General features: G+C 41.0%; 1 protein-coding gene across 2 annotated transcripts in view; it reads right to left on the reverse strand.

The window, feature by feature from the left end:
* The window catches only part of LOC117353420 (40-kDa huntingtin-associated protein-like), a 76,335-nt gene extending 54,887 nt beyond the window's left edge, over positions 1-21,448 (reverse strand). The window contains exons 1-5 of one of the 2 annotated variants that reach the window (XM_033929337.1): positions 21,096-21,448; positions 15,884-15,930; positions 13,388-13,460; positions 7,084-7,243; positions 4,362-4,430 (exon numbers count right to left, since the gene is read on the reverse strand). In XM_033929337.1, the coding sequence (XP_033785228.1) occupies positions 4,362-4,430; positions 7,084-7,243; positions 13,388-13,460; positions 15,884-15,930; positions 21,096-21,157 (411 nt within the window). In that variant the 5' untranslated portion in view covers positions 21,158-21,448. The remainder of the gene's footprint in view (positions 1-4,361; positions 4,431-7,083; positions 7,244-13,387; positions 13,461-15,883; positions 15,931-21,095) is intronic. The other variant, XM_033929336.1, reaches the window with a different exon arrangement.
* Between the last annotated feature and the right edge of the window lie 465 nt (positions 21,449-21,913).

The raw sequence follows: 21,913 nt of genomic DNA on the forward strand, positions 1-21,913 counted from the left end.
CATGGTCAAATCCCTGCGGAGTTCCACAAGGATCCCCTCTATCGCCCATACTTTTCAACCTCTTCATAGCATCCCTAGGCACGGCCCTAGACGCCCTAAACATTACATCCTTCAGCTACACGGATGATATAACCATCCTCCTCCCCTTCGACATTCAAGACCCCACCTCCAACGGACGCCTGAAAACAACATTGGAAACTGTAGAAAAATGGATGACGAACTACAAGTTAAAACTGAATGCGGAGAAAACCAAATTCCTACTACTAGAGAAGGAACAAAAACCATCCCTAACAGAACTAGATGTAAACACAATCAAATATCCAATACAGAATACTCTCAAAATTCTGGGAACACACCTAGACAGAGGCTGCACAATGCAAACACAAATACACAAAACCATAAAAAAAAGCATTCTTCACCATGCGAAACCTAAGAAAAATAAGAAAATTATTTTCCAAAGAACACTTCAAGATCATTGTACAATCCCTCATACTCAGCTCCTTAGATTACTGCAACAGCCTCTACCTACCTTGCCCAAATACTATGATAAAACAACTACAGATCGTTCAGAACACAGCTATCAGACTCATCTACTCGCTCAGCAAATTCGACCACGTCACACCCGCCTATGTAGACTCTCACTGGCGTCCGATAAAAGCAAGAACTCAATTCAAACTCTACTGCTTACTTTTCAAAGTAACCCATGGTATGGCCCCCAATTACCTGAACAACCGTCTTTGCCGCTACCGACTACCCAGATCAAGAAGAACTCAGAATCTTTTCACCTTCCCCCCTCATAATGGTACCCGACGTAAGAAACTTTACGACAGCCTTCTAGCAACTCAGGCAGCGAAAATTGACCCCACCATCACCAAACTGATGATCAAAACAACAGACATCAAAGTGTTTTGGAAAGAAATCAAAATCATTTCTTTTCAAAAAACACGTCCTTACTTAATATTCCCCTCCCCAATCACACATGCACTCTCCCCAGCAAATAACACACTAGTCATCCCCTTGAACCTCATTTACCAAAAATATCCAAACTCCTAAATAAGCATCTCCCTTAGGTATCCATTTAACCTTCTCCTAAATAAGCATCTCCCTTAGGTATCCACTCAACTGATTCCTTCAAAGTTAGGTATCTTTCTTCAGTTGCCTATATTGTTTTCCCCACTGAACCTTGTAACTACTTGAACCTGTCAAGCTATTCTATCGATAAATCCAGATATCTTATACTTGTATTTCTATACCACAACATGTAATTTACTTAAATCGTTGTAATGTAATTCTCTCGGTAATGTCCTGATCTCTTTTAACTGTAATCTGCTTAGAACCGCAAGGCACAGGCGGAATAGAAATCACAAATGTAATGTAATGTAATGTAACTTGGATACGCAGATTGAGGTTAGGCATAAATAACTCCCACAAGCTATTATCAAATTTAACTATAATTACTACAATTAAATTTCTCTTTTTTTTTTTTTCCTTATATTCTAATCAGAGGAATCTATAAAAAAACTCAGGATCTATCCCAGAATTATATAAGAATTATAAAGGAATCCTTATCTGTATTTGTCTATTTTTGAATCTTGAGGGTAGTATAAACAGAAATTAAAAAGAGATTTATATTTTCTAAGCTTGTTCTCTCTTCTCAATAATATATTATAAGATCCTGGCATCTAGATGATTTAAAATTCCTCATGAACAACATTACTACAGCTTCTAAACATCAGAATGACATGTTCTTAATTTAAAATATATATAAATATGATTATAATGAAGTATAAGCATAGGAGATTTCCTAAAATTAAAACTAGGAGAGCCAGCAAATCAAAATAGCAACAATGCTACAGTTTCGAAGCATCAGAATAAGACGTTATTGAACCATATAATATGAATAATTTTATGAAGAATATACAGGAGAATTCCTAAGATGAACATTAGGATCTTACTGGGAGAGCCAGTGAATTAAAATAAGATCGCCCAGTATACATTTTTTTTTTTTTACTTCCCCTTCGACCCTATTGAAACGCAAACTTAACCGGAAGTACCTCCTCTAGCCGGAAATCACCTAATTTAACCAATCGTATATTGCTTTTACACATGACACTATATTTGTTAATGTGATTGAAGGAGTTCCTTTCTTCCCTTGCAAATAACGCCCCTTACATTTCCGGAGCCAATCAGCAACTCTTTTAATTTAAGGTCAGTGAGTACAAACAGTATCCTGCGTCAACATTTCAATCGGACCACTGTCAGCTCCACGATGCTACATGTAAGTCTATTTTATTTTAAAACTCCAGAATTGAATTTTGAAGATCCGATAAGATTTATGTTCTCTTCTTGCTTCTTTTTAAGAACGTTCCACGTAGTTCAAATTATAGTTCCATCCTTGTGCGATTCTATCCGTTACATTTAAAAGTTTTGAGTTTTAACTGAAAATTTCCTGTATATTCATTTGTTCATATTATCAAAGGTTAAAAGTTATAATTATATGTAGATAAATAATAATGAAAAGATCCTTTCAGGTTTTCTTAAGAGGACATTGGTTGCTCATATTGCTCAAGAAATTCTTGTAGTTTTTTGGGATCCGAGAAATTTTGAGTTGTATTATTTATTGTAACTTTCATTACTGCCGGATATAGGAGCCCATACCTAGCCCCTAGGGATCTTAATTGGGGTCTCAAGTCCAGAAATTGTTTTCTTCTCAATGCAGTTTCTCTTGCAAAGTCAGGGACAATGTGTATTTTTGCGTCCTGACATCTGAAATTTTTATTCTCTTTGGCTAGTTGGCAAATTTCTATTGCTTGTTGATGTCTCAGGAGTTTGAAAATTAAAGTCCTTGGTCCCATTTGTGAGTTTTTCCTCTGAGTTGGAATCCTGTGTGCCCTTTCGATTTCTAACGCAGTTTTGAATTTTAATGGCAACACTTTAGGCAAAAATTGTTCCAAAAAAGTTATAGGGTCGTTTTTTTCCACCCCTTCCGGCATTCCGATAATTCTTAAATTATTTCTACGTTCACGGTTCCGGCTATCTTCAAGATCTCTTTTAATTTCTGTGACCTCTTTCCATATTATTTTACTGTGTCTCATATCCATATTTAGTTGCTCCGAGTTTTCCTCCAAAATAGTTATTCTATTTTCTGTCACCTCTACTCTTTTAGTGAGGATTGCAGCATTGTCCATTGCCTTTTGTAGTTTTTTATTACTGTCTAAAACAATTTCCTTAATTTGCCGTAATTCCTCCATAACGTCAGGGCTTTCATCTGATGGTAACGGCACCTTTGAAGGAGGAGTGCTTGGCTCCGGCTTTGATCTCTTGTTGCTTCCTGTACCGGATCCTCCAGCAACCGAGTCTCCTTTGTTTTGTTTGCTAGATGCCATATTTTGATGTTATTTAGCTGTTTTTCTTTTAAAATTTAATTATTTTTGTAGTATTTTCTATAAATAGAGCTTGTATGCACGGAGCTACTCACTCACCCAACCATCAGAGTTCGCGTCCAAGCCACGTTTCAGGAATGGCGACGAACACAACAATATAAAAACTAATGTGACTGTCAAGAAGTCACTAGTATTTTCAGCAAGGTTCTGCTCCTTACACTGACAGGGTCAACTGGTTACTAGGATGACAATTCTCCTGCAACCAGATTGCTGCAACACACTGGGGTTGCCACTTAGGGATGCCCAGTACCTACAATTAATGCAGTATACTGCTATTAAGCTCATTAAAGGCCACCAGAAGTTAATCACATAATGTCAGTCTTAAAGCAATTATATTGGCTTCCTATTAAGACCTGCATTTGTTTTAAGGTATTGGTTTTGGTGTTCAAATCCATGGCTTTGGAATATCTGGTTCCTCAAATATCCTTATATATCCCAAATAAAGTGCTGCGTTCCCAGGGGGAGAGATTGATGGGGTTATGAGGAAAGCATGCCATTAAGCTATAGTACTGTGGAATGCCCTACCTAGAGCCAAAGGGGGAAAATGATCTGCAGACATTTAGGTGAGGACGGAACACTCTGTTTGCAAGAGTTTTTGAGCAGGTGTCTTGACTGAGGGGATGGAAGGCTGTTCATTGGCTAATTGTAATTCTAATGTTTGGATGTTGTACACCATGAAGAATGATTCGAAGATGCAGTTTCTAAGTGTGAATAAATGGAGAAATTCTCTAACTAAGAGTTCAGATTGTTCATGAAGCACAAGAAACGTTGTTCTCTCCTCACTGCTACTATATGACCTGCATTAGACATGAAGGAAAAAGGATGAGCACCAGAAACTGTGAAGGATTCCTAAACAAGAAACATCAAGTAGAACTTAATGGTGGGTTAAAAAAAAAAAAAAGTGTGTCCCATACAAACCTTCAGGGCATTTCCCAACTCTAGGCAGAGGCTGGCTGCCATCACAGGCTGGTTAAGTTCAATATAAACCTAGGGGCAGGAACACATAGAGCAAATGTCTTAGAATAAAAATGAGGAAGTGCTTTCATATAAACATAAATTACAATCTGTATACATGTATCACAGAGGAGAAGCATTGGCCTTGCTAAGTGCATACCTACAGTAAAGAGTCAGGCTATACTAGAAGCTCTTACATGCCACAACCCGTCAAGAAAATCATACAATTATATACACAGAACTGCATCTGCTGTGGTCTAGTGTTTGTAAAATAAAAGAAAGTGAATGCACTTGTAAGTCTGATTTCAAATATTTTTATTAGATTTTTGTGACTCGGCATTTGTAAGTCAATACAAAGTGGTTTACAGGCACTGGTTTTGTACCTGGGGTAATGAAGGGTTAATGGACTTGCCGAAAGTCACAAGAAAGTTCAGTGGGAATCACCTCCAGTTCCCCTGGTTCTCAGACCACTGAGGAAATGAAGGAAGCAAAACACAAACTAAGGGGGAAAAATCAACAGCAAGGGGCAAATTAATGAGTGAAGGTATCACAGGATTGTGGGTTGTGTGTGGAAGAAGGAGGAAGAGGAGGGATGTCAGGACAGAGTGATAGGAATATGAGGTAGAAAGTAGGAAGAGAGGGAATCAGACTGTTGTGGGGGGCTAAAGAAAGATTAGATTCTTACCTTGTTAATCTTCTTTCTTGTAAACATGAATGATAGTTTTGACTATCGGATTAAACCCTCATCAGCTGCGAGGGTTGTAGAGAGCCCACTATTTGTTTTCATGTTCTACCTCCCATCACTCTGGGATGAGCTCCACCCTCTCAGTCAGTACCAAAGCTGCTAGTGAGTTCTAGAATGCAAACATAAAAGAGGGGAGCAGGGAAACTCCCTGAAACTACATAAATCTGTTCTGCTCTAAATGCAAACATTAACCACAACTAAACAAAACAAACAAGGTGGTTAAAGGAACCATCTATCTGTGTGCCATCTGCACTAATAATTCTGTATTTCTTATGAGCAAATTCTTCTTCATTACTGATCCTACCGGGCAGGTGACAGAAACAAGACATCTGACTAAGCAGGCATGTCTGAAACAGACAGCAAACTAGTTTATATCAGACAGGGCAGGCGTCAAGACTATCATTCCTGTTTACAAGAAAGAAGGTTAGAAAGGTAAGAATCTAGTCTTTCCTTCTTGTGCAACAGGACTGATAGTCTTGACCATTGGGATGTGTCAAGCAGTCCCCAGTTCCTAGGGTGGGACAGATGAATGTGCTGCCAGTACTGAGGACCCAAAAGCGTTGTCTAGCCCGGCTACTATATCCACCCTGTAAAATTTAATGAATGTGTGGAGATTGGATCAAGTGGCCACTCTGCAAATCTCTGTAGGTGAGACTGCTCTAGACTCTGCCCAAGAGAATGCAACGCTGCGAGTGGAGTCTTCACCGCCACTGAAGACTGTTTTCCACTTCTACTACAGGTGGAAGATATGGCTATCCTGATCCACCTGGATATGGTCACTTTAACATAACATAACATAACATAATAATCAGTTTATATACCACAGGACCATGAAGTTCTATGTGGTTTACAAAAAGTAGGATGTACAATTAGATGCTGGTCTCCCCCAACATGCCACATTTGTAAGCACAAAAAGATGATCAAATAGCCGGAACTCATTGGTCACCTCCAACTAATGAATCAAAATTTTTTGCACATCCAGAACATTTAACACTCTATCTACTTTCTTTACTCCTATAGGTGAGAAGGCTGGGAGTTTCACTTCCTAGTTTACATGAAAACTGTCTTAACTGTCATATCAATCAGGGATGCCTCCTCCAAAGGCTCATATGAGGCCTTTGCAAGGGCTAGCAGGACCAGATTAAGATTCCAAGATGGAAAAGGCTGGCACACTGGAGCGCAAAGACATATGTTGCCCTTCAAAAATCTGGATACATCCAGATGGGATGCCAACGAGCGCTTGCTGACCTGTGCTCTAAAGCAAGAAAGTCCAGCTATCTGTACCTCGAGAGAGCCAACTGCCAGGCCCTTCTTTAGACCTACCTGCAGGAAGTCAAGCACCACTGAAAATGATGCGGTCACTGGGTTCAGGCATTGTCACTTACACCAGTTCCTGAAACACTTCCAGGCTTTAGCGTAGGCTGCTAACATGGACTGCTTCTTAGACCTCAGAAGCGTGGCAATAACTTCAAGTGAATATGCCCTAAGGCTTCGTGTTCAAGAGTTGTGTAGTAAGACCAAAGTGGTCTGGATCCTCCAGGGCAACTGGACCCTGTGAAAGAAGATTTGGTGACAAGGAAGCCTCTGCAAATGAACTAATTCTGTGTACCATGGTCACCTCGGCCAATCTGAAGCTACCAAAATCACTTGATCTGGGTGCATTCTGACCTGCCAAAGAACTCTGCTTATCATTGACGTGCTTACACATGATGCGCGCATTATTGGGCCGGCTGAATATAGGACCTGGGAGCTCGTGCATGGGCTTACACGGGATGGCAGCCAGCTGAATTCGAGAGGTGAGAGCTCATTTTGTGAGACATGATTTGTGAGAGTGTTTGCTCGTCTTGCAAAACACTCGCAAACCACGTTACTCACAAACCGAAGTTTGACTGTATCATGTTTTGAAATTATTAAAAAAGAAAAAGAAAATATAAAGCTTACTTTGATGGCAAAACCGAAGCAGTTGACTGCTGCCTGCAAATGTTCTTCAAAGCTGGGACATCGCAGGCACTGGATCTCCTGTTCCTCCTGGAGGAAGAGACGTGCTGCTTCTGTCAGAGCCATTGCTTCCCCAGGGGCATTAAACAAGGTTTGCTCGCAGCTAGCACAGGAAGAAATACAATAAAGACACATAGGATAGAGAGTATTAGGTTTCACCAATGAAAAGAAAACAGTTATATTTTTTCATGGAAAGGGCAGCAATTGCTTGGAATGGCCCCCTAGTGGAGGTGGTGGAGACAAAGTGTATCTCAATTCCAGAAAGCCTGGGACAAGTATATTGATCTTTAAGAGAAAGGAGGGGATAGCAGATGACACGGTTAGGCAAACTGGATGGACCGTGTGGTCTTTATCTGCCTTCATTTTCTCTGTTTCTATCTGGATCACATAACTCGATGGAAGGTACAATGTGAGGTAAGAAGGTGACTATCTAAATAAGAACATATAAATGACCATTCCAACCCCATAATTTTTGTCATTTTGAGTTTTATTTCTAAAACATGTTCATCCATTTCATATGCATGGCAAAAATAAAACAAAAAGACAAAAATTCCTGAGATGAGAGTTTAACAATACAGAACTCAAACACAAATTTTACCTTTTCTTACAGCATTATCAAGTTCCTGGTTCTAGAACATAATAGGTTTAAAAAAAAATTCATTTGCATTCAGTATACATCTAAAAAAATTTTGATTAAGGAAATGGAATTTAAGTACAATCTTGAAAATAAGAATAAAGTTTAACAATTACTGTATATACTCGAATATAAACTGAGATAACATTTCCCCCCCTTTTATGGGAAAAATGTTAACTCGAATATAAACCAAGTCCCTCCTTCCCCCGAGGTGAGGTATCGAGTCCTGTCCCGGCTCTCAGCTGGCAGTAGAATCACCGCACACACCTTCCTTCCCTCCCTGCTGTAGAGTCAATGTGTGCCCACTCCCTCCTTCCCTGCTGTAAAATCACCTCGCTTCTCCTTCCTCCCTCGGAGAAGTAGCATAGGCCTTCCCCGGGCCTGTCTTAATCACTGGAAGTCCAGCAGGGCGAGTCAGGGTAGGAGTGATCCTCTTATGCTCCAGCTTGAAGCAGTCTTGCGAATTGCCTCAGGAACTTGCAGCAGCCACGGGTAGGAACATAAGAGGATCGCTCCTGCCCCGATTCACCCTGCTGAATCACCAGTGATTAAGGTGCATAAGAAAATAAGAATTGCCATACTGGGACAGACCAAAGGTCCATCAAGCTTAGCATCCTCTTTCCAACAGTGGCCAACCCAGGTCCCAAGTACCTAGCTAGATTCCAAGTAGTAAAACAGATTTTATGCTGCTTATCAGAATCAGAAGTGGATTTCCTCAAGCCATCTCAATAATGGCCTATGAACTTCTCTTTTAGGAAATTATCCAAACCGTTTTTAAAACCTGCTAAGCTGATTTCACTACATTCTCTGGCAATGAATTCCAGAATTTAATTACATGTGTGAAGAAATATTTTCTCCAGTGTGTTTTAAATCTACTATTTAGTAGCTTTATCACATGCTCCCTAATCCTAGTATTTTTGGGAAGAATAAACAAGCAATTCACATCTACCCTTTCCACTCCACTCAATATTTTATGAACCTCTATCATATCATCCCTGAGCCATCTGTTCTCCAAGCTGAAGAGCCCTAGCCACTTTAGCCTTTCCTCATAGGAAAGTCATCCCATCCCTTTTATCATTTGCATCGCCCTTCTCTCTACCTTTTCTAATTCCATTACATCTTTTTAGAAATACGATACCCAGAATTTCACACAGTATTCAAGGTGCAGCTATACCACAGAGCGATCCAAAGGCATTATAACATTTTCATCCATTCCTTAGGCCTAGGAGAGAGTCCTACGCATCTTCTTCGAGGGAGGGAGGAGGCACTCGGCAATTCTACAACCAGCTGACAGTTAGGAAAGGACCAGACACCTCACCTTGGGAGAGGGAGGGATTGCTCCCATCCTGGCTTGGCTCACCACACCACTGGATCACTAGGATTTAAGGTTTACCCAAATTTAAACCAAGACCCTCATTTTTGGGACTTTTTTGGCCCCAAAATCTTGATTTATATTATATGGTATTAATATTTGTTGTAGAACTGAATACTGTATATTTTAAAAAGGTGAAATTGGGGTTTATCTGTTAATTTACTTTCCTTGAATCCTGCCAGCCCAGTCCAGACATGTGGGTTTATGCTATCCTGCCAGCAGATGGAGAAAGAGATCCATAACTTTTCAATGTGACCTCATTACTGCATAAGGTGTGCTGCAGCAGCTAGATACTTTCTAATACACTGTACACAAAGTGAAAAGAAGCAAATATATATATTAAAAAAACAGGCTGATAAGCCTCACTTTGGCTATTGGAAAAATAATGGAAGTGTTGCTGAAGAAAAGGACAGTGAATTTCTTAGAATCTAGTGGATTACAAGATCTGAAGCAACATGGCTTTACTAAAGGTAAGTCGTGTCAAACAAATCTGATTGTATTCTTTGACTGGGCAACCAGAGAACTGGATAGAGGACATGCACTAGATACAATTTATTTAGATTTCAGCATAGCCTTTGACACAGCTCCTCATACGAGGCTCTTGAATAAACTTGACGGGATGAAGTTAGGGCCCAAAGTGGTGAACTGGATTAGAAAGTGGTTGACAGACAGGCGACAGAGTGTGGTGGTTAATGGAATTCACTGGGAGGAAGGAAAGGTGAGTAGTGGAGCGCATCAAGGATTGGTGCTGGGATCGATTCTATAAAATATGTTTATGAGTGACATTGCCAAAGGTTTAGATGACAAGGTTTGCCTTTTTGCAGATGATACCAAGATTTGTAACAGAGCAGACACTCCAGAGGGAGTGGAATATATGAAAAAGGATCTGCAAAAGTTAGAATGGTTTAATGTATGGCAACTAAAATTCAATGCAAAAAAGTGCAGAGTGATACATTTGGGGAGTAGAAATCTGAGGGAACAGTATGTAGTGGGAGATGAGAGGCTGACATGCATGGATGGGAAGAGGGACCTTGGGGTGATAGTGTCTGAGGATCTGAAGGCAAAAAATCAGTGTGACAAGGTGGTGGCTGTAGCCAGAAGGATGCTGGGCTGTATAGAGAGAGGCGTAACCAGCAGAAGGAGGTGTTGAGGCCCATATACAGGTTGTTGGTGAGGCTCCACTTGGAGTACTGTGTTCTATTTTGGAGACCATATATGGCGAAGGATATAAGAAGATTTGAAGCGGTCCAGAGAAAGGCTATAAAAATGGTAAGGGGTTTGAGCCAAAAGGCGTACAAGAGACTGGAAGATCTGAATATGTATACTCTAGAGGACAGAAGGGACAGGGGAGATATGATACAGGCATTTAAATACTTAAAAGGTATTAATTCAGAACCAAACCTTTTTCAGAGATGGGAAAAGAGTAAAACTAGAGGGAATGAATTGAGTTAGCAGGGTGGTAGACTTAAGAGCAATGTTAAGAAATTATTTTTTACAGAAAGGGTGGTAGATGCCTAGAATGCCCTTCCTAGAGAGGTGGTGAAGAGCAAAATGGTGACAAAATTCAAAAAGCGTGGGACGAACAAGGAGGATCTCTAATCAGTATGTGAAGGGTATAAATTAAAGAACTAGGGCCAGAACTGGGCAGATTTACACAGTCTGTGTCTTGTATATGGCTAATCAGTTTGGGATGGGCTAGGGAGGTCTTTAGGAATTCCAGTAATTTGGAATGGTCCAGAAAGGCTGGAATGAGCTTCAATGGCAACTCCAGTAGCTGGAACCTAAGAACTGTATCAGGCAGACTTCTACAGTCTAAAGCCCAGAAATATAAGACAATTTAATCATGAATTTATAATGCATATAACCACTGAGCAGTCTGGATGGACCATTCAGGTCTTTATCTGCATTTTGAGCTATTTGTAGATGCGATAGCAATGTTTTATAGAAAAGAAGTAAGCACTACTACTGCTACTTATCACTTATATAGCGCTGAAAGGTGAATGCGTTATATTACAGTAATCTAGTCGAGATAGGATTAGGGTTTGCACTAAAATTTGGAAAGCCTCTATTTTGAAGTATTTTCTGATGAATCTTAGCTTTCTCATCACAAGGAAAGATTGTTATTGATTGTATGTGGCTTTTCATGGATAGGTAGTTATTAATTTCTATTCCTAAGATTTGGGATTGTAGTTCTAATGGAAAGTCTGTGTTGTCTACTGTGATCCTTGGAGTGTAGCATGAGTCAGTCGAGGGTCCAAGCCAAAGGAGTTTTGTTTTGTTTTATTTAGTTTAAGGCGGTGGGTCGAGATCCAGTTTTCTATGATGTGGACACATTTTTTGTCCAAGGTGAAGGTATTTACTAATGCAGTCATTACAGGTAATATGATTGTTATGTCGTCTACTTAAGTAAAATAAGATCTAGGTCAGCTCCCAAAGATTTCATTAGGAAGCTGAACACTGATGATAAAAGTGGAAATTCTTGGGGGACCTTATTTTAAGGGTGCCAGCTAACAGAAAGTTCTCCCTCTTTACATACCGCATAGTGCCAAGAAGTTAGGAAATTTTGGAGCCAGGAAAGGATCGGGCTGCTGAATCCAAAATCGCTGAAGATCTCAGACATTTGATCAAAGTCTACTAGGTCAAATGTGCTGCTTAGGTCAAACTGGATTACAATTGCACTGTGACCCTTGCTTAGTAATTCTTTTCTGTACGTTATTAGTGCTCGACTACTGTCTTGGTGCTGTGAATTTTCCTGAATCCTGATTGTGAAGGGTAGAGGATATTGAAGTGTTGTAAGTAGCAATCGAGTTTTTCTGTTACATATCCCTATATCATTTTGATGAATAGAGGGATGGAAGCTACTGGCCTATAATTGGTCACATCAGAGTGGTTGAGTTTTAGGTTCTTGGAAATGGGCATTAAGATAAATTCTCCTCCTGATTTGGGGGAAAGGCCAGTTTTTAGGCGACAGTTGAGCCACTGAGTTATTTTCCTATGGCTGATGGGGTGGTTGCTTTGATCAGGTAAGGTGGGCAGGTGTCAAGGGTGAAGTATGCTTTGGAGTATTTTAGGAGAAGCTGATTTGTGTCTTTGAATGTAATCTCTTCAAAATCATTCCAAGATCAGTCTGATGGTATTTCAAAAGGTAGTTTTGTTGCATGGTTTGGCTGGATTGGTGGGAGGTAGCTGGTCTCGTGTGGACTGAATCTTTGTTTTAAAATAGTTGGCTAATTCTGGGGCTGTCAGGATAAAGGGGTTGTCGCTATTTGTGATCTTGTTCAAGTTGGTAAGATTATCTAATATTGAAAACAGTTTGTTGATTTTAAGATTATCTTCTATGTTGATGTGTTTAGAGTAGTACTCTTTCTTCTTTTGTGTCAATAGTGATATATATTCTAGAATATTCTGGTGCCATTTAGTCTTTTTTTTTTCTAGGGACAGGCGCTTATGCCAGTAGCACTTGGCTTGCCGGCAAGCTCTTTTTAGGGACATAAGTGCTGAGTCAAACGACTTCTCTGACGATCTTTGGATTTTTTTGCTGCATTTGAGAGAAGCTAGTTTGTTTAGGGTTTGTTCACTGATCATTTTCCAATGGTCCAATGGCTACAGCAGAAAGGCTACCTCTTTAGCCCTAAAACCTATGGACAGCCCAACCCAGAAAATCAGCAATGGCCAACAGACTTACTTGCCAGAATTTAAAACTGTGTCCAACGGACTTTCCCGCCACATTTCAAATTTTTGACCAACAAACTTTCCTGCCAAAATTCAAATTCGTGACTAATGGTCCTCCCTGTTCTCAATCAGGTCACAGAATTCTTTCTTTCTGCATGTTTGAGGATGCATGCATGTGTGTATTGGGGTGATCACAGAGATTCATTTTTATGGATGACGGAAATTTGCAAGATAAGGGGTCATTGCTAAGATGCAAAGCATTGTTTTTGGAGGCAGGGCAGTTTGGGGAGTTAAGAGAACAGAATAGTGAGTAGTAGTTTTGAGAGGAGAAATTCCTTATCTACTCCTCCTCCCACAAAAATGAATTTCTCTGGAACCCCCAGTTCAGTTTAACCCATTTTCTAACATATGTCTTTTTTTATCAGTTTTTCCCCACAGTCCAGATTTTATCACATTCCATTCCATTTTCTGAGAATTTTTTTTTGCCCCCTCCCTTCCCAGCCAGCCAGCCATTTCTCAACCAAATTTGCATAATTTTTAAAATTGGTTTGGAAAGAATAAAAGCTTACCGGGCCATAGCAAGGTTGCAGAAGCCAGCATACTGAAGGCAGTCCTGCTGTTTAAGCTCCTTTGCCAGTTGACCTGAAAAATAAAGACAAGACTTCCTGACACAGGTATAATAATGCTAACCATACTGCTCACTAAAGAGGCAAGAGGTAGCCAAACTAACTCGGAACAGATTAAAATCTCATCAGGCGGAGAGTGTAGTCTGATCAAGTTTCAAGTTTATTTTTAACTTGTTAAATCGCTTAATTTAAATTGCTAAGCGATTTACAGATAAAAAATAGGTACAACAGATTAATTATAAAAGAATACATAAATTTAACACATTATCATACAGAATAATAAAGTCATACAAACTAACAGACACATGGGGAAAGAAAGGGTAGAACTACAATCGTATATATTAAAGAAAACATAAATGGAAAAATACATCAGGTAAGGGAAATCACAGGGAAATAAAAAGATAAAAAAGAAAAATTTTAATAAAAATCCTTAATTAAGTTCACACATCAAACGCATCTTTAAAAAGGAAACTCTTTAAGCTGCTTTTAAACTGTTTCAGATCATTTTCTACTCTAAGATACTGGGGCAAACTGTTCCATAATTGTGGGGCTATAACAGAGAAGATGTCAGTGCGACGAGTTCCAATGACTTTTAGTGATGGAACTGTTAGAAGTTTTTGATCAGTGGATCTTAACCCTTTCAGGACCAAGGGACATATTTGTCCCATAACTTTAAAATCCTATAAATTTTGATTGGGATAGTCTACAGTTCTAAATTTGATATGTACGGATTCCATATGATACTGCCTTTATGTAAACAAACTGGTTCCGACATTCATTCATTAGCGTCGTTGCCAGATTGACGAGAAGATTCACTTGCCACACTGTCCATAAGCCAGAAGTGTGATTTTTTTTAAAAAAAATAATGATATTTCACACAAAAAATCAATTTTTTGGCATCTGCAAGCCCTTTTTACCATAAAAATGTCGTCAAAACCACAAAAATTGGCCTACAATCCTTATGGTCCTGAAAGGGTTAAAGAGCGTGAAGTACTATATGGAATGAGTAATCTATTGATGAATTGGAGTTCATTTGTAAGCAATGTTTTAAAAACTAAAAGTAAGATTTTAAAAGTAATGCGATGGGTAATAGGGAGCCAATGTGATTCGATCAAGAGTGGTGTAACATGGTCAAATTTTTTGCGGTTGTGTATTAATTTGATTGCCGTATTCTGATAACCTGTAGGCACCTCTGCATGGGTTTCTGTTTAACAGGAGCCATGCCAGTTTGCCTCAAGGTTTGCAATTCCACAAGCTGAATGAGAACCGAGTAGCAGAAAGCGCTGTGAGGCGAGGAGTGGCCTAGTGGTAGAGCTGCTGCCTCAGGTTGTGGGACTGATCCCAGTGGTGCTTCTTGTGACCCTGGACAAGTCACTTAGGACTCCTTTTACTAAGGTGTGCTACAGTTTTTAGCGTGCGCTGAAGATTAGTGCGCGCTACATGAAAAATACTAACACAAGCTCTATGGAGGCATTAGCGTGTAGCCCTTAATCCTCCATTACCCCAGGTACAAAATAAGTATCTGTATATATGTAAATCACTTTGAATGTGTAACCATAAAGAGGCGATATACAAGTTGCATTCCCCCTCCCCCTCCCCCTTTATTTATATATTTTTACTTAAGAACAATTAGTTCCAATGATCTCTCAGAAAATTCCTTCCAACTATTAAGGGAGAGGGGTTGGTGACTATTGGGGAGATCCATGTTAGCCTTTTAAGTGCTTGCATGGACTGTGAGAGGTACAATCCTTTTACCAAGCAAATGTCTATCATATGAAAACTCTAGCAGTGATCATATATTAAATGCCAACACAGGCTGCCTCTGGAAACATAACACCTTTCTTTGGGGAAGATGATATACTCAACTGAAAATTACTTGTTACCCTGCACACCATGGGGTTCTAATCGAATCAAATCTAATCTTCAGTCTTATATACAGGATCATTCCCCGAGAGGACTCGACCTGGTTAACAAACTTTAAGTTAATAATACATTAGTGAAAGAGTAATGAAACTAAAAAAGTAATAAATATTAACATTAACCGATTGATTAGAAAAATTCTCAAAGAGACATCCTCTTTCAACTATCCGTTAGGAATTTCTTAAACAGATACGTTTTCAGAATTTTTCTGAAATGGGTCCAAACAACGGCCTAAATTGGAACTTGGATGTTTTTCTTGCCAAGACATCCATGTGCCGATTTTCCAAAACCAGCTTTCTAGACATCTTGCTAAACTTTTTTTTGTTGAGTATCTAAACAGTTCAATGGGGCATGTTGGAGGCATGTTATGGGTGGACTTTGGGTGTGCCTAGCACTTGGACACTAACTGCAAGAGTGCCACAGCAGTCAGAACAGATATTCTGTAGCTGAAAAATATACTCCTGAACCTACACCATGATTAAAATATTTTTGAAAGACTTTATAGAGCCAAAAACTTACCGAACTGTTCACTTGCTTCTGCAACATTGGGCTTCCGTAAAAATCTCCTAGAAAAATAAAGAGCAATTTAGGTAAAAAATATTAGCAAAATATGCAGTGTGTATGTGTGCTTCTCCTCCTCCCCCCATTAATATAATAATGTATCTCAAAACCAGAGTCCCTAGGTTGTGACTTTGGTAAGCAAAGCAAATGCGTACATTTCAGACATCAATAAAATCACTAAGAATTTCTGCAAGTTAACAAAACTAGAAACTCATGAGGGTAATAAGCTTTTTTATTCCAAATTTAAAAAAAAATTAATAATTATACCCCCTTTTTACTAAGCTACGGTAGAGGTTTTTATCATGGTCCAGAGTGCTAAATGTTCCGATGGTCATAGAATTCCTATCAGTGTCAGAACAGCGTCTGAGCATTTAACACTCCGGGCTTAGTAAAAGAGGGCCTAGATTATATATATAAACTATATATGTATGTATTTCTAGAACTGCAGTGCACAAATGCTTTTGCACAATACTCGGACTGGAAGAGCGTCACCAGTGGAGTGCCGCAGGGCTCAGTGCTTGGACCCGTGTTCTTCAACATCTTTATAAACGATCTGGATATTGGTACGATGAGTGAGGTGATTAAATTTGCGGATGATACAAAGTTATTCAGAGTAGTGAAGACACAGGGGGATTGCAAAGATCTGCAACGTGACATAATCAAGCTTGAGAAATGGGCATCGACATTGCAAATGAGGTTCAATGTGGATAAGTGTAAAGTGATGCATGTCGGTAACAAAAATCTCATGCACGAATACAGGATGTCTGGGGTGGTATTTGGAGAGACCTCCCAGGAAAGAGACTTGGAGTTCTGATCGACAAGTCGATGAAACCATCTGTGCAATGCGCTGTGGTGGTGAAAAGGGCGAACAAAATGCTAGGAATGATAAAGAAAGGGATCACGAACAGATTGGAGAAGGTTATCATGCCGCTGTACCGGGCCATGGTGTGCCCTCACCTGGAGTACTGGTCGCCATACATGAAGGAGGACATGGTACTACTCGAAAGGGTCCAGAGAAGAGCAACTAAAATGGTTAAGGGGCTGGAGCAGTTGCTGTACAGTGAGAGATTGGAGAAACTGGGCCTCTTCTCCCTTGAAAAGAGGAAACTGAGAGGGAATATTATCAAAACATTCAAAATACTGAAGGGAATAGACTTAGCAGATAAAGACAGATTGTTCACCCTCTCCAAAGTAGGGAGAACGAGAGGGCACTATAGATTCCGTGCAAACGTAAGGAAGTACTTCTTCACCCAGAGTGGTAGAAAACTGGAACGCTCTTCTGGAGTCTGTTATAGAGGAAAACACCCTCCAGGGAATCAAGACAAAGTTGGAAAAGTTCCTGCTAAACTGGAACGTAGGCAGTTGAGGCTGGACTCATTTAGAGCACTGGTCTTTGACCTGGGGGCTGCCGCGTGAGAGGACTGCTGGGCATGATGGACCACTGGTCTGACCCAGCAGCGGCAATTCTTATGTTCTTTTGTTTCAGCAGCTCTGACGCAAATGTAGCTGTGTGTGTGTATGCACATACTTTATAAAGTATATACAAGCCCTAATGCCTAATTCCAATAATGCCTAGGCATGTTCTCATCGGCACATGCACTTGCATATGTGTATTCACCTGTGCAATTTTATAATCATTTTTTATTTGTAAAATTAATTTCCTTTCATTGAGCTGTCAAATTGAGAAAAGCAGGCTATGTCCAGCAGATGGAGATAGAGAACTACTACCGGTGCTACTCATCATTTCTATAGTGCTACTACCGTAGATGTACGCAGCTAACTTCACTCCTCTTACAAGGCAATGATGCTGCCTTATGCTCTAAATCAAAACTAAGACAGGTGTTATCCAGGGACAGCAGGCAGATATTCTCACATATGGGTGACATCATCCAAGGAGCCTTGATGCGGACAGCTTCGCAAGCAGACTTGCTTGAAGAACTTTTAGAAAGTTCATGACTGCCACACTGCACATGTGCGAGTGCCTTCCCGCCCAACATAGGGTGCGCATCTCCTCAGTTCAGATAACTAGTCAAGAAGCCAACCAGGGGAGGTGGGTAGGATGTGAGAATATCTGCCTGCTGTCCCTGGATAACACCTGTTACAGTAAGTAACTGTGCTTTATCCCAGGACAAGCAGGCAGGATATTCTCACATATGGGTGACCTCCAAGCTAACCAGAATGGGATAGTGGGAGTGTTGGGAATTCAGGAGAATAAATTTTACAATACTGCCTGGCCAAAGTGGCCATCCTGTCTGGAAAAAGAATCCAGACAATAATGAGAGGTGAAGGTATGAACCGAGGACCAAGTGGCAGCTTTGCAGATGACGCCATGGCTCTGACTTTATGGGCTGACTCGACCCTGTAGATGCAGTCCAGCCTGAGCATAGCAGAAAGACAGCAAGCAGCCAACCAGTTGGAGATGGTGCGCTAGGAAACTGGATGTCCCAACTTGTTTGAATCAAAGGAGACAAAGAATTGAGGAGCATATCTGTGTGGCTTAGTCCTTTGCAAGTAAAATGCCAAAGCATGCTTACAGTCCAGAGTATGAAGAGCTGTTTCTCCAGGATGCAGCTGAGGCTTTGGGAAAAAACACTGGAAGTACAATAGATTTATTGAGATGAAATTTTGAAACCACCTTAGGTAAGAATTTAGGATGAGTACGGAGAACCACCTTGTCATGATGGAATACTGTGAAAGGTGGGTCTGCTACTAAAGCTTGTAGCTCACTGACTCTGAGAGCAGACGTGCGAGCTATAGCGATTACTGCAGCTGCCATCATCCTCAGCGGCACGTTTCCTCTGCCGCGATCCTGACCCTGACGTCAGAGGAGGGACGGAACCATAGCAGAGAGAACGTGCCACTGAGGACGATGGGCAGCTGCAGGGATAGCTATAGCACCGGCGACTCTGCAGGCTGCCGTATTAGCTTAAGGTAAGAGCGGGGAAGCTGGGGGAATGTGGCCTTTCTGACTGACCCTCCCCCCTCAAGAAGGAGCGGCAGCGGACGGCCAGCAAGAAACAGCGCTGCCACTCCTGCTTTAGGAAGGCACGGGGGAAGAATCGGTCATCGAATTGGGAGGCCGATTTTTTTTTTTTTTTTAATTGAACTGATTCGAATCGATTCGAATCATGAATCGGGCAGCACTACTGTCTAGATTAAATTATTTCTTACTATCCAGTCCTCAAGTTCCCTCTTTTCATTGTGTCTACCTACAGCTTACCACCTCTTTTCCTCACCCCTTCCAGTATCTCACTAAATCTATCCTCTTCCCCCAATCCAGCATGTGCCCTCTTTTCTTTATCACTTCCTTTCATCCAGTATAGGCTTTCTCTCCTCTCCACTTCCATCCAGCATTTGCTCCCTCTCTCTCTCCTCACCACTTCCATCCAGCGTCTGCTCCCCCTTTCTCTCCCATTCAGTATCTGCTCCCCTCTCTCTATCCTCCCTACTCCCTTCCAGTGACTGCTTCCCCCTCTCTCCACTTCTATTCAGCATTTGCTCCCCTCTCCTCCCCACTTCCATTCAGCTTCTGCTTTTCCACTTCCATCCAGCATGTTCCCCCTCTCCTCCCCAATTCTTCAGCATCAGTTCCCCCCTCCACTTCCATTCAGCATCTGTTCCCCTCTCACTCCTCCCCCCCCATCTTCCATCCAGTGTCTGTGGTCCTCCCACCTGTCTCCACACAATAAGCCTGCCGCGCCACTCATCCTCTTCTCCTTGTCGGGCCATCTCCCTCCTTCCCCCTCACCTTTGCAGCATTTTTCAAAACCAAAGTTTTCGCTCTCAAAGGGCCCCCAACACATCAGTCCCGACATAAGCCACCCAGACGGAAACAGAAAGCTGAATCAGAGAAAAAGCGTTGGGGTTACCACATCAGGGGCTCTCTAAGAGCAAAACCTTTGATTTTGAAAAATGCCGCAAAGGTGAAGGGAATGGAGGGAGGGAGATAGCCCGAGAAGGGGAAAAAGATGCCCAGACCGCGAGGGCCCATGGCAACTGCCCTATTTGACCTCTCCTAATGCCAGCCCTGCCACCAGGGCTGTAATCTTCAATAAAACAATGCCCCCATGATGAATCTCAAAGCTGCAGATTTCCAGTACTAATGGTAAGCAAGATGTCAGGGAGTGGGACGTGCATGGAGGGTTGTTGCAGCAGCGGGGATTTATGTGCATGGAGGATAACGGCTTTGAGATTCATTACAGGGGGCATGTATTCAGCGGGGAGAGCGGGGGGGGGGAAGAGGGGGGGTTGGATTCTATTGAAGATTACAGCCCTGGTGGTCATAGGGAGATGAATGGGGGATAACCGTGCTATTAGTCAAGTAGCGGCTCAAATATAAACCGAGACCCCTATTATTGGTCCAATTTTTGGGCCTAAAAATCTCAATTTATATTTGAGTATATACAGTATTTCTGTTCTAAGTGTTTCAATCTCTGGGTTGGTTTCGAGGATACTCTTCTTTCTTATCTGAAGGATCCTTGAGCCCCTCTGGGTGACAACCCTCTTTCGTAGTTGAGGGGCTTCCAGATCTGTCCCATCAGTCCCAATAAACATATAAATAAATAGGAGCTAACACCTTTCACACAAACACCTGCACAAATTTATTCCTGCTCTGAAGGTAGAGATACGAGTGTATGTTGTAGCTCTATCCAATCTAAGCTCTCAGGAATACAAGCTGACACTGTGAGAATTATATTACAATATATGAATGTTATTTATCTTATTTATCTTATTTTTATTATATGATTGTGTATATTTATTTCTAAATACTATGTTACTTCTCTTCCTTTGATTCAATTGTTATCTCCAAGTTTACCTCAATGATTATATGCATGTTTATATTTCAGTATTGCTATGTCATTAACAAAATTAAGTCTTATGCTAAGTTGTATCTAGCTTTGAGTGAATCTTTTCACAATGACAGTTAATAAAGCCCAATCAATAAGCAAGCAATCACATATGATTAATGGCTTGTCGGTGCACATATGCTTTACACGCAGAGGATGATTTCTAAAATAATCCCCTTATTGCTTTTTAATGATGTGCCAATTTTGTCAGTCTTCTTTTCCTTAACGGTTGGCAGCCCCTCTGACTATGTAACAGTGCCCGGGGGTGCACCCCCATCTCTTCGCGCCAGAAGACCCTTCCACTCCTTCCAACTCTCACTCACTTTTTCAATTTGCTGGACACAGCCCGGTACCGCAGTAGAAAGTCTCCATCCGCTGTCGCCATGGCAACTGAGCCCTGTCATACGTCACATCCGCTGAAAGGACGGGGTGGGCGTGGAGAGGATACAGAGCCACAGGCTTGACTGTTTATTGTTTTCCTCCCTGCGCTCAAACTAACAATGTCCTACCACTCGTTCCTACCTTCACTAACCCCGTGGCCACCAGGAAAAAGGAGAGTGGCAGCTGGACGAGTCCGCTTAAGCACACAGAAATGTCCCAGGAGTCTCGCAGCTATAGCCCAAATACCCAACAACCCTAGAGCTTCGGGTTTTCCGTGTCCTAATACTGCGCAGGCTCGGACGTGGCATCTTCCGGTAAAAAAGAGAGGCAGGTTAGTGTGGGAGGTCTAAGCTTAGAGTACTATTTTCCAATAATTTAATCGAAGGCCCCTACTAGTACATTAATCTGAAGCCTTTTAACTTGAGACAACCATTATGAAAGCTGCTGGGAGTTTGACAGCGTACCATGTGTAGAAAATGCCAAAGTGGGGGATGGAACAGTACATACACATCAACCAGAGATAAAACCAATAAATAAATATTAAAAACCAATAAAACAGTCTTTGTCATATACAGAATTAAACTGTGTTGTAGACCCAATAAAACAGTCTCTATCACACTTCGCAATCCAATTTATGACACTTTTATAGGATCTACAACACAGTTTAATTCTGTATATGACAAATACTTTTATTGGTTCTTAATAAATATTTGTTTATTGGTTTTATTTCTGGTTAAGGTGTACTGTTCCATTCCCACTT

This window comes from Geotrypetes seraphini, chromosome 2, assembly GCF_902459505.1.
Source record: "Geotrypetes seraphini chromosome 2, aGeoSer1.1, whole genome shotgun sequence".
NCBI lineage: Eukaryota > Metazoa > Chordata > Amphibia > Gymnophiona > Dermophiidae > Geotrypetes > Geotrypetes seraphini.